Source organism: Podarcis pityusensis, assembly GCF_964106645.2.
Source record: "Podarcis pityusensis genome assembly, chromosome: 6".
Taxonomy (NCBI): domain Eukaryota; kingdom Metazoa; phylum Chordata; class Lepidosauria; order Squamata; family Lacertidae; genus Podarcis; species Podarcis pityusensis.
The window spans coordinates 26,594,845-26,607,806 of record NC_138030.1 but is presented as its reverse complement, the minus strand read 5'-3'; the positions used below and the strand labels follow the sequence as shown (position 1 = coordinate 26,607,806).

The following is a 12,962-nucleotide window of genomic DNA, read 5'->3' as shown; positions in this document are numbered from 1 at the left end:
CATTGCTCAAAGGCAATGATCTTTGAAACAGGAGTTGAATTCTCAAAATTCACCTGAATTGACAGCCGAATGGCTCTCTCCTCTAGCACTGGGGAAATGGGGCAAAGCCTCATCACCTGCCAGGATGTCGTCTTCTCCGTGCTGCTCCCATTCATCATCTGGAGATTGGGCATTCACGGGGTCGGAATCCATCCGCGGGTCTTGAAAATAGCCATTTGAGTCATCTGCAGGCTCTGGGATGGAGGCTTCGTCATCGTCGGAAACGAGGACGACGCTTAGTTTTTCGTTTTTCTCCTGCTCCAGCCCCAGCTTTTGTGCCTCTCGATTCCTCCGATCTATGGAGAGGGAGACTTTGGATACCACCAGGCCTTTGTGCATGCACAGGAAACTATTCAAGGAATCATAGAATGGCAGGGCACGTTGGCCACTCACAGAGGAGTTGTTTCCACAAACAATGGCCTTGTATCCTCGCCGAAGCTCTTTGGCACGCAAACGGCACTGCTTCATATCCCTGTCATAGCCGTATTCCCGCATCCGATCAGAGATCCACTCATACTGAGCCTCGTTGCGAAAATTGGTGGCCAGCGAGGCTTGGACTTGGTCGTCGCCCCAGATCTCAATGAAGGTCCGGATTTCTTCATCAGGCCAGTAGGGGTTACGGTGGCGAATGCTCTTTCTAGGAGCAAACGGCTGGATGTTCATATTCTCCCTTGGCAGTTGTTGCTGGTCACGAAGCAGTGACTTGGCCCCTGCAGACAAGGTACGTTTTGCTGATATGTAATACCTAGAGCGGAGATTGTTCAGCTCTTGCAAGTTGTTCTGTAGATTCTTTAAGAGGTCGTCATTACCAGCCATTATTTTCTTTCTGCCTCTGCTGCCAAAAGAGAACCCACGCCAGTTAAAACCTCACAGGCACAGCAGAGGTTATTCTTTCCCCTTTAATTGGTTTTCTGACCTTCAGAGAGTTATTTGGCAAGTGGCCCCGATCACGTAAACTATCAATTTAGCTTAGGAACACAAACGTGCCGTTCTCCCAGTTACAACAGGCCCCTTTTAGAAGGATGTACATACCTCTATTGCTGAATTGTTTGTTTATATGTATTGTTGTTTGTATGTTCTCCTCCCTAAGGAGAAATACAGGTGTTTTGGGAAATGATTGTAGGCTACAGTACTATACCCACTTACTTGGAAACATCATTTATGTATGTGGGGCTTGTTTCCAAACAAACACGTAGAGAGGATTGCAAACATTTATGGAGAAGGCCATCAATAGCTACTAGCCTCGTTGGCGATGCTCTACTTCCAGAGATGGGTGCAGTATACTTCTGAATTGCTAGGACTCAGAAGTGCAGGGAGTGCTTGTAAATTTCCCATAGACATTTGGTCAGCCACTGTGAAAATAGGATGCAAGACTAGATGAACCTCTGGCTTGATCTAGCAGGGATTTTCTCATGTTCTAATTTGTCTCACATGGACAGACACCTCCAGCGGGTCCCTGGGTTTTTGAACTGACATGGGGTCAGTGGAACAGCCACACAAATTTAGATCCTGGACTTATCTGGGAGACAGGGCTATTTAGAGAAGCATGGAGTTTATGAATAACGCAATTAATGTTTTTTCTTCTGCACACCTGACGTGTTTGGGTTTTGCTCTACCAAAAATGTCTGCCTGCAGGTCCAGCTCCAGCTGCACCACTGCATGGTTAGCTTGTATTTTAGCAACTTCTGTGGCAGCCACAGGTGACCAGGAATTCCATGCAGGCAAACAAGGGGGCTGGTGGAAGAGGAAAGGATTTATTCACAGTCTACTTCCTTTCTGTGCAAATCACAAAGAGAGGGATGCCCTTTTCTCTACAACTATCACAGAAATACAGACAGCTGCCAAAGGAGGGGTGGATTGCTCCATCACTCCGCTGCCAGTCTATTTGGTAGATCTTTTTTTTTACTAGCCAGCCCAAAGGCCACAAGCCTGCATTTCCATGCAGGTGATGGAAGATAGGGCTTCCTCTCTTGACAGGTCAGCACGGAGACTCATAGCAGGCTAGTATAATTTTTTGCAGCCTAGATTAATTTTATGGACTTCGAAGTTTAAAGCCACATTCTGTGTTGCTTTACTCAGAAGTAAATCTCAGCAGGTCCAATGGTACTTACTTGAAGCAAGCCTGCATGTGATGCAGGCCTTGTTGAAACAACAGCATCTCACTTTATTTGGGAGTAAACATTTGCATCACACAAAAGGCTTTCTGAGCTTTAGGTTGTGATTTTAAAGACAAATTTGGAAAGCAAGTGCCATTCAGGCAATTGAGATGTACTTCCAAGTAAGCAATTCAGCACAAAACAAAAGCATGCAAATGTTTCATTTCCCGGTCAGGGCTCACTCAGCCATGTCAGCAGAACATAAAAGCAAGACATTAGCTAATGTAGACACTTAAGAAGATGACAAATAAGCCTCACTATTAGCCAAAAGTCTCTGCAGGGATAACAGAGTAAGGCACATCTAGTGGTCTGTTCTTATAGGGGTGGGCAAACTGGATCTAGGATGTACAGACAACAGGAGGGAAAATCACATGGTGGAATGCTCCTTCCTTCAAAAACCTTCCATGCCTATAGAAAACTAGTTGCAATAAGGCTTAGCTAGACTTCGCTTTTATGGATGGGCATTCAATTATGCCAGCCTCTATCTGCATCTTGAGGTGGTACAGCCCAGACACAGGTTTACCTACATCTGAGCCGTACCACTTGAAGCCACAGGGGGTGGCTTGCATAATTGAATGATTGTCTATATTAGTAAGATAATAGTAACAGAGAATTAGGCCTATATAGCTAGAAGGACCCAGGAATGAACAGGTCTCCAGTACAGACAGCTGATATATGACAGGTTGGGCATGCAAAAATTACTGGAAAGCTCCCTTCTTGAACTCACACCTTGAGGGTGAATCTACGGTTTTCCGGAAACACTTCTGCAAAATAAAACCCCCACCAGGCTTAGATAGCTGTCTAGCCAGCAAAGATGCTACCAGTTTCCCACATTAAGTTCAGCCTGCAGTTATTTCCACCTGCAGTACTCCTAAGGTACCCCTGCAGCACAGCTCTGGCATTTCTAACACAACAGAGCGAAACAGAGTCTTTGGGTTTGCAGATCAGTACCACCAGACTCCAAGAAGCTGGAATAAATCCAAGGGGCTTCCTCCAAAAACCCATTTATAAGAATCCCTCCTCCCTCCAAAAGCCACAATCCCTTTTTAGCTGAGCAGCAGATGCAGATGGCAGATTCTCCAGCAAACTGAACACCAGACTTTTCACAGGGTATGTGAAGACGAGCATCATTTTGCATCTCATGGGGAACTTGAAATCTGGAGTTGTTTTTTTTTTTAAGTACTGGAAAACAACAACTCTGGGGTGCAACATTTAACTCTTCCTGGTGTCTGATCCTGCCCCTCCTCCAAGCAACAGACCTCCCCTCCCTCACCCACTTCCAGGGACACCCAGGGCTGCTCTCCAGCGTTTCGGTGCCGGCCAGGGGTTTCCCAAAGCATCCCGACCCTCCCGGCCGCCTTTCCCCAAAAGCTCTGCCGCTCCCCTAACCCACAGTCGCACACTTACTTGCAAGTTCCCGGCTCGCTCGTGGGCATGCAGGCCGGCTGCGATTGGCTCCCCCGCGTGACGGGCGCGGCGCCCGCCCAACCAGACGCGGCCTTGGGGAGGCAGGACGAAGCAGAGGAAGAAGGCGGGGAGCCAGCGCTCAATCGGGGAGGCGGGGAGGGGCAAGAGTCAAGCCCGTGACTGACGTGCGGAGCCTCGAATCAGAGGGCGGACAATGGGGAAAGGGAACTAAGGGGGTGTAGGAAAAAATAGAAATAAAAAGTAGTTGCAAAAGAAGAGAAGCCGCAAATAGGAGCAAATGCATTTAACGCTGCTTAAGGAGGGGATCTGCGATCACAAATGTTGCAAAAGCAATAAATGGATGAGCATGAACAAAAGCAGAGGTTGAAATGGATATAAAACAATATTATTATTTTTTTAAAAAAATCACCTTGCAAACTGTGTGAAGCATTTGGAGCCGGGCTGGCGGGGCGGAGGGCGCAGCAAACTTCAAGGAGCAGCAGCAGCAGAGCTGGCCGGGAAGCGGAGCAGCACAAGTTTGATGGTCCCCAGGCAGGCGGGCAGCGCTTGCAATTCAAATAAACTTTCCCTTCCCACCATGCTGAGAGAGGCCCATGTGACCATCAGCAGCCAGACCTCCGGCCGTCCGAGGGGTGGGGCTCCGGCGGCGCTTTCGGCCGCGCGGCGAGGGTCATTTGGAAGTTAATCCCCTTGTCGTGGCTTTGTTCGGCGGAGCTCGCTCTGCTGGCGATAGGCGGCTCCGGGTTGCCAGGGCGGGGAGGGCGCTCAGCTCCCCCCCCCCAAGTATTTTGCAAACAGCCTTTGCCAAAAAAACAAAGCAAAAACCAAATGCATATTCTCATCCACAAACATTTCCCCCGGGAAGGAAGCGTCAGGTTCCCCAGAGCAGTCATAGAATATGCCCTACACTTAATAAAACACCTTGTTGAATTCGGAGGCGATTTACTCTCGGGATTGCAGCCTTGTCTGCTCAGACGGACGCCCTATTGAATTCAATGGAGCTTCCTCCCTGGGTGGTATGGTGCTGTGCGTTTTGAAGCAAGTCTTCAAAAGCTCTCCAGAAATTTAGGGCGCCCCATGCACCCCACCAAGGAAGTGGCTTGCTCAAACTACATTCTGTTAGATGCCACCAGTGGCGTAGCATGGGGGGGTGCAGGGGGGGCCGGCCGCACCGGGTGCAACATCTGGGGAGGGGGGCGCGTGCTCGCACTCGCAGCTCTCTGCCCCTACCTGGCTCCACGGGTTAGGGGGCGCAAATTACTTGCCCTGGGTGCTGACAACCCACGCTACGCCACTGGATGCCACCCCAGTCTAGTAGCAGTAAGAGACTCCAGGGGGGCACGCACACAACCGGATTCTGTTTGCTTGGAATGGAGGCCAGCTGAGATGCTGATGTCCTTGGAATAATATGGATAACCAAAGGATGTTGGTTGTTGACCCACTTCTCCTTTACATCCATTGTTTATCAGCCAAAGCTGACATGGAACATTTTTGGGTCACATGCCGCTACTGAGAATTCTAGAAGGAAAGCTGGGCTTTAGAAGAGTGATGAGGAACCTGTGGCCTTCCAGGTGTTGTTGGACTCCAGTCAGGATGGCCGGTGGTCAGGCGTGATGGGAGTTGCAATATCCAGAAGGCTACAGGCTCCCCATCTGTGGTCCAGAAGTTTCACCAAAGTTATCGACCTGATACTTCACAGAAGGGGAACCTATGACTCTCCAGATGTTGCTGCAGTATAGCTGCCATTATACCTGGCCATTAGCCATGCTGTCTGGGAGTTGCAGTTCAGCAGCATTTGGAGGGCTACAGGTTCGCTATCCCTTTTTTAGAGAGACTGACCACCCAGGACAGGCATTTTCACAGCCATCTGTTCTACTGAGCCTCAGGTAACATCAGTTCTGGTTTTTTGCACTGAATTGTTTTCCCCCCACTTTAATGTAGTATTTCACTGATTGCAGACAAGCATTTAGGGATGCCACCCAGATCTGATGCAATAGAAAGACATTCCATTATTTCCCCATCACCTTGCATGCTGCCTGTACTTGTGTGTGCCGAAACACCTAGAGAAATACGTACCTGTAGGTGCAATTATGTACCTGTAGGCGCAATTATGTATCTGTGTGCACAAGGACTTTGTTGCAGCAAGGCTTTTACTATGATCCCCTAAATGGTGATATTCTTCACTGGAAAGGTTGGCCAGTCAACATACCTGGTACAAGGGGCCCATGCTCTGTTGATTCTTCATCCCGAAAGGAGTATCTGTAATCCTCAGGCCTTGTGAATTGAAGCAACCTTTGCAATCTAGTATCGTCTTACTCATTTCCCACTTCTAAGTATGCTGGGAATTCAGAAAGGTTCATTGTCAAGCTTTCTAATGGGCAAATTTCAAAGCGGTGGATAACTACTCCAGTTTTATAATCAAGATGCCATATTCCTTAAAAGTAGCTCTTCAAATTTCATCTGGAAGAGCCTTGACCAATAGTCAGATTTTTTTGCTCACCCACTCATCTCACTAGAAAGTTAGCACTCTGAAGTCCTGGCTATGCCCTCAAGGATAGTATTTAACTAGTGGCTTCTTTCATCACTGTCATGTTAACAACCTCCCCCACTGAAGTTTAAGCATTTTAACCTCATTGGGGGAAAACACCAAAAGTACTAAACCATATACAGTGCTGTTTTTCTAGAAGAAGAGGTGCCAAAAGTCACCACAGAGGCCTCCCTTGTTCCCCTATAATGGCAATGTCTCCCACCTGAGAGGTGCTGGAACTGAGTTCCAGCTGTAAAAAAAAAAAAAAAAAAAAAAAAAAGCTCTGACTGCATACATGTTAAACAGCAATGGCAAGCTACTAATCTCATGAATTCAGAATTATTCCCCACAACTTTCACAACATGTCCTTAAATGTCTAATTCTTGAAGATGCATGACGTCAACCTGTAACTTAAACAAGCCTAGAGTGCAATTCTACACATGTCCGCTTAGAAGATCTATTAAGTTCAATGAAATTTACTCCCAAGTAAGTGTTTATAAGATTGCAACCCTGGAGTTTTACGTTACTCCTATGATCAACAAAGAATTCAAACCAGAGAGTGTTGTGTTAAGTAGTTTTGATCTGTTTGCTTTCGGAATGACAGATCTGCAGAAATGATATCCTGCAGATGAATACGAATGAAAGCTTTTCAGACATAACTGTGGTGTGGCTTCTGTTTTTTATTCTGACTGCATTCAGTGACGGTGCTCTTAGAAGCCAGAAGCCAAATACAAAGTATTCTCACTGTTACGATAACTTTTAAAATACTATTGATTTTTTTTCAATCCAGTCTTAGGATTACTTGAGGGCGTGATTTATGATCTTTTGAAATTTGCAATTTGCGGTGTTGCTAATGGCCTCATTCATCTCTCTGTTAGGTTCTCACACCCCACCCACATTTCACTTCAAATCGAGACCTCTTCATTCTCACAAATAACAAATCAGGGATCTCATAGTTTCGCTGTTACAGTCGTACCTTGGAAGTCGAACAGAATCCATTCCGGAAGTCCATTTGACTTCCAAAACGTTTGAAAACCAAAGTGCGGCTTCTGATTGGCTGCAGGAACCTCCTGCAGCCAATTAGAAGCCGTGGAAGCCACGTCAGACTTTGGCTTCCAAAAATAGTTTGCAAACCGGAACAGTCACTTCTGGGTTTGCAATGTTCAGGAGCCAAAATGTTCCGGAATTGAGCTGTTTGACTTCCAGGGTATGACTTTATTTATAAACTCTTTACCTCCAAGGAAGGCAATATGGTGCTTTCCAAATGCTGCTGGACTCCTAACTCTTATCAGGCTCAGCCTATGTGGTTAATCGTCAAGAATGATGGGAAATGTAGCAGCAACATCTGGAGATGGTTACCCCTGACTGACACTGAAAGAACAACAGCCAGTTTTGAGCAAAACTAAATATTATCACAGGGGAGAAGATGGTTTGACCATTTTTGAACATAAGAACACCAGGAGAGTCTGCTGGATCAGGACAATGGTCCATTAAGTCCAGCATCCTCTTCCTACAGTAGCCAACGATATGCCTATGGGAAATCTGCAAGCAACAGTACTTTCCTTTTCTGCAGTTTCCAGCAACTGGTATTCAGAAGCATTGCTGCCTTCATCTTTGGAGGCAGAGCACATAGCCACTACACATAGTAGCCATCAATAGCTTTATCTTCAGACCTAAATGTTTTGTTTAGTTTTTAATTCTTCCCCCCAGTTTCACAAATTTCAGCTATACAGCTGCAAATAAAACGTTTTAAGTGTGTTTTAGGTGCAATATACAATGTGACACTAGATGGTGGTGGTGGGTCTTATGGAAAATGCAACGTATTTTTAAAAATGCTTTTTTTAATTTTAAAAAAGCATTTTCAGAATGGTTTTTATATGCGTGTAGATTCCACCCAACTCAGTTTAAGACAATTTAGTCCATATGAATTGCTAATTAGCTTCAACTCATACGCCACCAATGTCAAATAACATATCAAATGCTTGGAAGAGGCTTTAAGTATACGTAGCTGGCACAGTTTGTTTCATTTGTGTCTGGAAGCATGAAACAGCATTTACATAGTGATTAAAAAATGGAGTAATATCCACTCCGAGTTGAAGCTTAACAGAGCAGCTGTGCTGGGCTCTTGGTGATGCTGCTTCACATCCCCAGTGTGCAAAGCAAGCCCAGGTTCTCTACCTGCATGTGACTGAGCCAGGGGAAAGCGATACGTTAAAGAACATTGGATCCAAACACCTCACACAAAGACGCAGGAGAAGCACTGCCTAGTGATGCTTTTGTAGACTCTGTTCTTCCACCTGTTACATCACATGATGGATTTCTTTTGTGCTCCCCAACTTATTTAAATTCATGGAGGGGTGGCGGCTCCCACACCATTCTTCAGAGCAGAGGGTGTCCCAGGAGAGCTGCTCTACCCTTAGACAAGCAAGTCTCCGCCAGCAGTTTGTGCGTCACTTACTTTCCCCAAGTTCTGCCAGGAGTGGGCTCCTTCCTTCCTCGGGCTCCTAGGTCTGTTTCCCAGCAGCCCACCTGACTGCTCTGCCCACCCTCAGCTGATGGGTTGCCAGGGACAACCCCCTTTCCCCTTAGCTCCAGCTGGTTTCATCAGTAAGAGCTGAAGAGTAAGGCACAGACTGCCCTTTAAAAGATCTCTCCCTTTCTCTTCTTGTCCTCTCTCACACCTGTTTCTCCTTCTCTTCGGAGCATTCCATTAGTTCTTGTGATGGGGTAGCCTTTCTCCCACCCATCTTCTCCCAGAGATCTGGGGAGAGACAAGGTTTGTACTCTCTGGGTCCCACACATTTGGCTAACATCTCCTGTCACCTTCAGGTATCCCCCCCCCCCATGCCTGACCCCCTCTTTGTAATCCCGGCCTGGTGGGACCTCTCTCTGTGCTCTTCCCGGGGCTCCCAGTCAGTCATTTTCATGCTTGCCTCTTCCTCAGCAGCCCTCAACTGCCTGAAGGGTTGCTGCAAAGGTGCTCACTGAGGTGAAGCCATCGGCAAAAGCCTTGGCCAAGGCAGAAAGGTGGGCTGCTGCCTGTCCTCTCAATCTCAGCCCTTCCTTCCTGGAAGGCCCCCTATCAGTGTGGCACAAGCCTGCCACTTTTGCGGATCCTGGCAAAGAGCAGTTCAGCAAGATCAGCTGTGCACAAGCATTTAGTTGCTATTGGATCAGGCAATGGTGCGGGATCCACATGCATTCACTCCAGTAACTGACAGGACAAAATTACACAATTACGATAAAAATGTCCAGTATTAAAAATCCAGGGATTGTTAATCTAAGCATTTTAATCTGTGATTTGATCATGTATCAGGTACTGGATACTCAAATTCCACATCAGGGCTCTTCTAAAGGACTAGATAAATTCAGTTCCTCTGAAGCATTTTGTCTGTTTCCCAGACTCTATCAATTTGGTTTTTGAATTAAGCCCAAACAGCAGCAGATAAATTCTAAGCCTGCCATCTCTCTGTCCTCACAGCCCGAAATGAATGGTTCTATTGTTTTCCCTCTGGCGTATAAATTCTTTCTAATAAAGCCACAGGAACATTGGAAGCTGCCTTACAACAAGTCCGGCCATTGGTTTATCCAGGTAAGTATTGCTGCCAACCCTTTTGAGACAGTGGGCACATGTGGAATTTGGGGAAATTATTGTGGGAGCCAGCACAAAATGGCTGCCATTGGGTGTGTGACATTACACAAAATGGCTGTCATATTTAAAAGAGGGCCACAAAATGGACCACCCCATTATTTGGGAGGAAAAGGCCTACATCAGACACTGCTGCTCACAAAGATAAGTTATTTTTAAAAACCTCTGTTCAGAATAGGAGGATATGCATCCAGTTGTGGTGTCCAGTGAAATGTGGCCATGTTTAATGTAGGTGCAAACAGGAATTCTGTAGAAATATCAAACAGTCTCTCATGCATTGAGAATCTTTACTGGTTCTCTTTTTGGTTTCCAGAGGCACTATGTTGGCAAACTCACTGACTCACAGTGGCTACCCAGGATTTCAAACAGGGGACATTCCAGACTTACTTGGAACTGCCAAGAATTGAACTTCGAATCTTCTGCATGCAAAGCAGATAGATGCTCTGCCAATCAGCTACAGCCCTTCCCTCCTAGCTATGGTCCCACAATAAGAAGACTTCTGGCTGCTGGGCAGTAAGTCCCCACAGTTCAAGACCTAAGCAACTCAGACCCAGTTCAAATAACATGGGATTACCTAGAGATGTTTTGAATGAAATGCTGTTGCTCTGCCAGAGTCATGGGGGGGGGGGGCAGGCCCATGGTGACAACATGGTGTGCTTTTCAAATCCCTGAAGAGGGCCTTGTTTGGTCTTGCACTGCTATGAGAGGAGAACACTTTCTCTAACAAATGATACCATCTCATTTGTGCACAGTTTCCAATCTTACCACTGAGTGGGAGTATTGTCGCAAGGAAGAGGACAGAACAGACTGCTCAAGAAATCTCATTCTTTAGAGGCATTAAAATGAAACAAGGGATATTGCATTAGTGCCCTCCCCATTCTTCTCCTTTATCTCACAGGAGAAAGAGAAGATGACTTTTTTTGTGACGAATAATAGTTTTGTGATTGATCAAACTCCAGCTTAAAGTAGATTCTGGTCAGCAATATGTACAACTGTGAAACTAACTCCACAATCCCAAAGGGCCTTTAGGCTTTCGCAAACGGTAGGCATCCATGCTGCATGGCAAATCGCTTTTGAGACTAAAGGGAGTTTTAAAAGCATACCGTACGGTGATGTGTTTTGAGAGCCTGATGTACTAAAAATAAGAGCCGATTCCAGCATATTGCTTTAGAACTGGTGTAATGTATAGCAGAGGTGGTTTGAGGGTAGCACGACTGGTGAGGTCGCACTGGGAGTCAGTCTGGAAGGGGCACCAAAGCAGAGCGGGGGAGGGGGGCACTGAATTTAAGCGTTGCATGGGGTGCCACTGAAATTTGAGAGCCCAAACTCCACCACTTCAAGAGGCAATCTATGACTGGGAAGTCCTGGCTCGCATCTCATTTCAGGCATGAACTGACAACGTGGCCCTACCCAAGCCACTAGTTTTTCCATCTTCCATCTGTTTTGCCATTGGACATATAGAAATTATGATACATATCTACTATACCGAATTGTTGTGAAGACAACTTTTTTGAAGTGCTCTGGAAACTCTGATTAGCACTGTATAAATACAAATAATCATTGCTTGCAGTGAATTAAAATGGAACTATTTCCTCAGCATTAGTTTTAGTTAATGGGCAATGTAAAATTTGCATGTTTCACCTGTAGCTGAAGAAATTTGAGAGATACGAACTCTGGGGATATGAAATCTGAAGAAATGAAAATTCAGCCCAAGAGCTTCAACCCTAATTACAACACACTCTCTCTCACCAGCAGATAAATCTGTTCTAATTTGGTCATTCTGTACTCTCTTCCAACCCCACCCACCTTGATCGATTAATTTCAAAAATTGATTTCAACATTCTGAGCCCTTCCCTGTGCCTTGGACTTTTAAACCACACAGATGCCACCTTCTGTGACAATGGTAGGAAATCTGACACACTAATTTTCTTTTTCGTGGAGTGTTGAGGTTGCAATAGCCCCCAAGGCAAGCCCTCTTTATTAGCACTTAATGGAATAGCGCGTGAGTGGTAATTCACCCCAATAACTCCATCACACTAATTTCCATCAGTTGAAGAAAAAGAAAAAATTAACACTGATTGTGTTTACATAACCTTTGAGGGGTAGGGAATACCATGCCAGTGACCTTCCCCCTCTTATTACTGGTGGTAAATGGTCTTCCTTGTGAGGCCTCAGTTGCACATTGTCATTACATATAGAACAGGTTATTCTCTCTGTGACAGGACAATTAAAATGTAAGCATTGTGCATTTAGGAGATGTGCAAGCAATCGACCTTGAAAAGCTTTGTTTATATAGCTTACGGGACACAGTTACAGCTGTGTGAATACTTTATGCAATCACTCCAGTGTTTTAAGCCTTTTAAAATTGCCTTTCTATAATTCAGGATCTGAAGAATTAGGTATCTTGATAACTATGTCTGAGAGGTCAGAGAGACTGTTGTTATAGGGATTTTCACACTTTCCAATTTGTGTTATGGATGTACAAACTGTGCTAGTGTGGTGACCTTTATTCACACTGCTTTAATATTTCATTTCTAGAATAGTTGATGGCTAAGGTGCCCTTTGGTTTTTAAAGCCCATGAGGGTGGTTTTTAAAAAAATTTAAAATGCAGATTTTTGAATAATGGGGCTCAGTTTGGGGTAATATAAAAATAGAGAGCTTCAGCTCTATCTAGAAACTATTCACATGAATAGTTGTGTTACCTTGGGGCAAAGCGACTTTTGTTTGAGCTACAGAATGCAGGGGTGAATGTGTAATATGGAGTTTGCAGACTTTCAGAAAGCCAAAATGCAGGGGCTCAATTCTGTATTTTAACTGTGGTGGGGAAAAGAATGGAAGAGAATCAGTGGGTTGCAGCAGCTAAAGAAGAGGTGAGGAACCTGTGGTCCTCCAAATATTGTTGGGCTCCAATTCCCAATGATGGGAGTTGTAGTTCAACAATATCTAGAGGCCACTGGTGGGCCAAATTGTTATTAATCCATGAAATCTTGGACCAGTCATTGCATCTCGACTTAACCTAGAACACAGGGTTATTGCAAGAAGAAAATGGGGTTGGGAAAACGAGGGAGGAAAAGCTCTACTTACCACCTTGAGTTCCTTGGAAGAAGGGTGAATTTAAAACGTAATTTCTAAAATATCATTGTGAGATTCACAGCAGGTTCA

At 45.4% G+C, this 12,962-nt stretch overlaps 1 protein-coding gene and 1 long non-coding RNA gene across 9 annotated transcripts in view; both read right to left on the bottom strand.

Annotated features, from left to right (window-relative positions):
- The window catches only part of LOC308478990 (uncharacterized protein), a 377,493-nt gene extending 373,243 nt beyond the window's left edge, over window positions 1-4,250 (bottom strand). For 3 of the 8 annotated variants that reach the window (XR_013987410.1, XR_013987411.1, XM_081009263.1), the window contains exons 1-2: window positions 2,151-3,452; window positions 54-874 (exon numbers count right to left, since the gene is read on the bottom strand). Coding sequence is in view for 6 of the 8 variants with exons in the window: in XM_081009263.1 (XP_080865389.1) it covers window positions 54-874; window positions 2,151-2,197 (868 nt within the window). In the remaining 2 variants the exon portion in view is untranslated. The other 5 variants (XM_081009266.1, XM_081009264.1, XM_081009268.1 and 2 more) reach the window with 5 other exon arrangements.
- LOC308479015 overlaps window positions 1-12,962 on the bottom strand; it is a 70,846-nt gene that overhangs the window by 4,428 nt on the left and 53,456 nt on the right. The gene's annotated exons all lie outside the window — the stretch shown is intronic.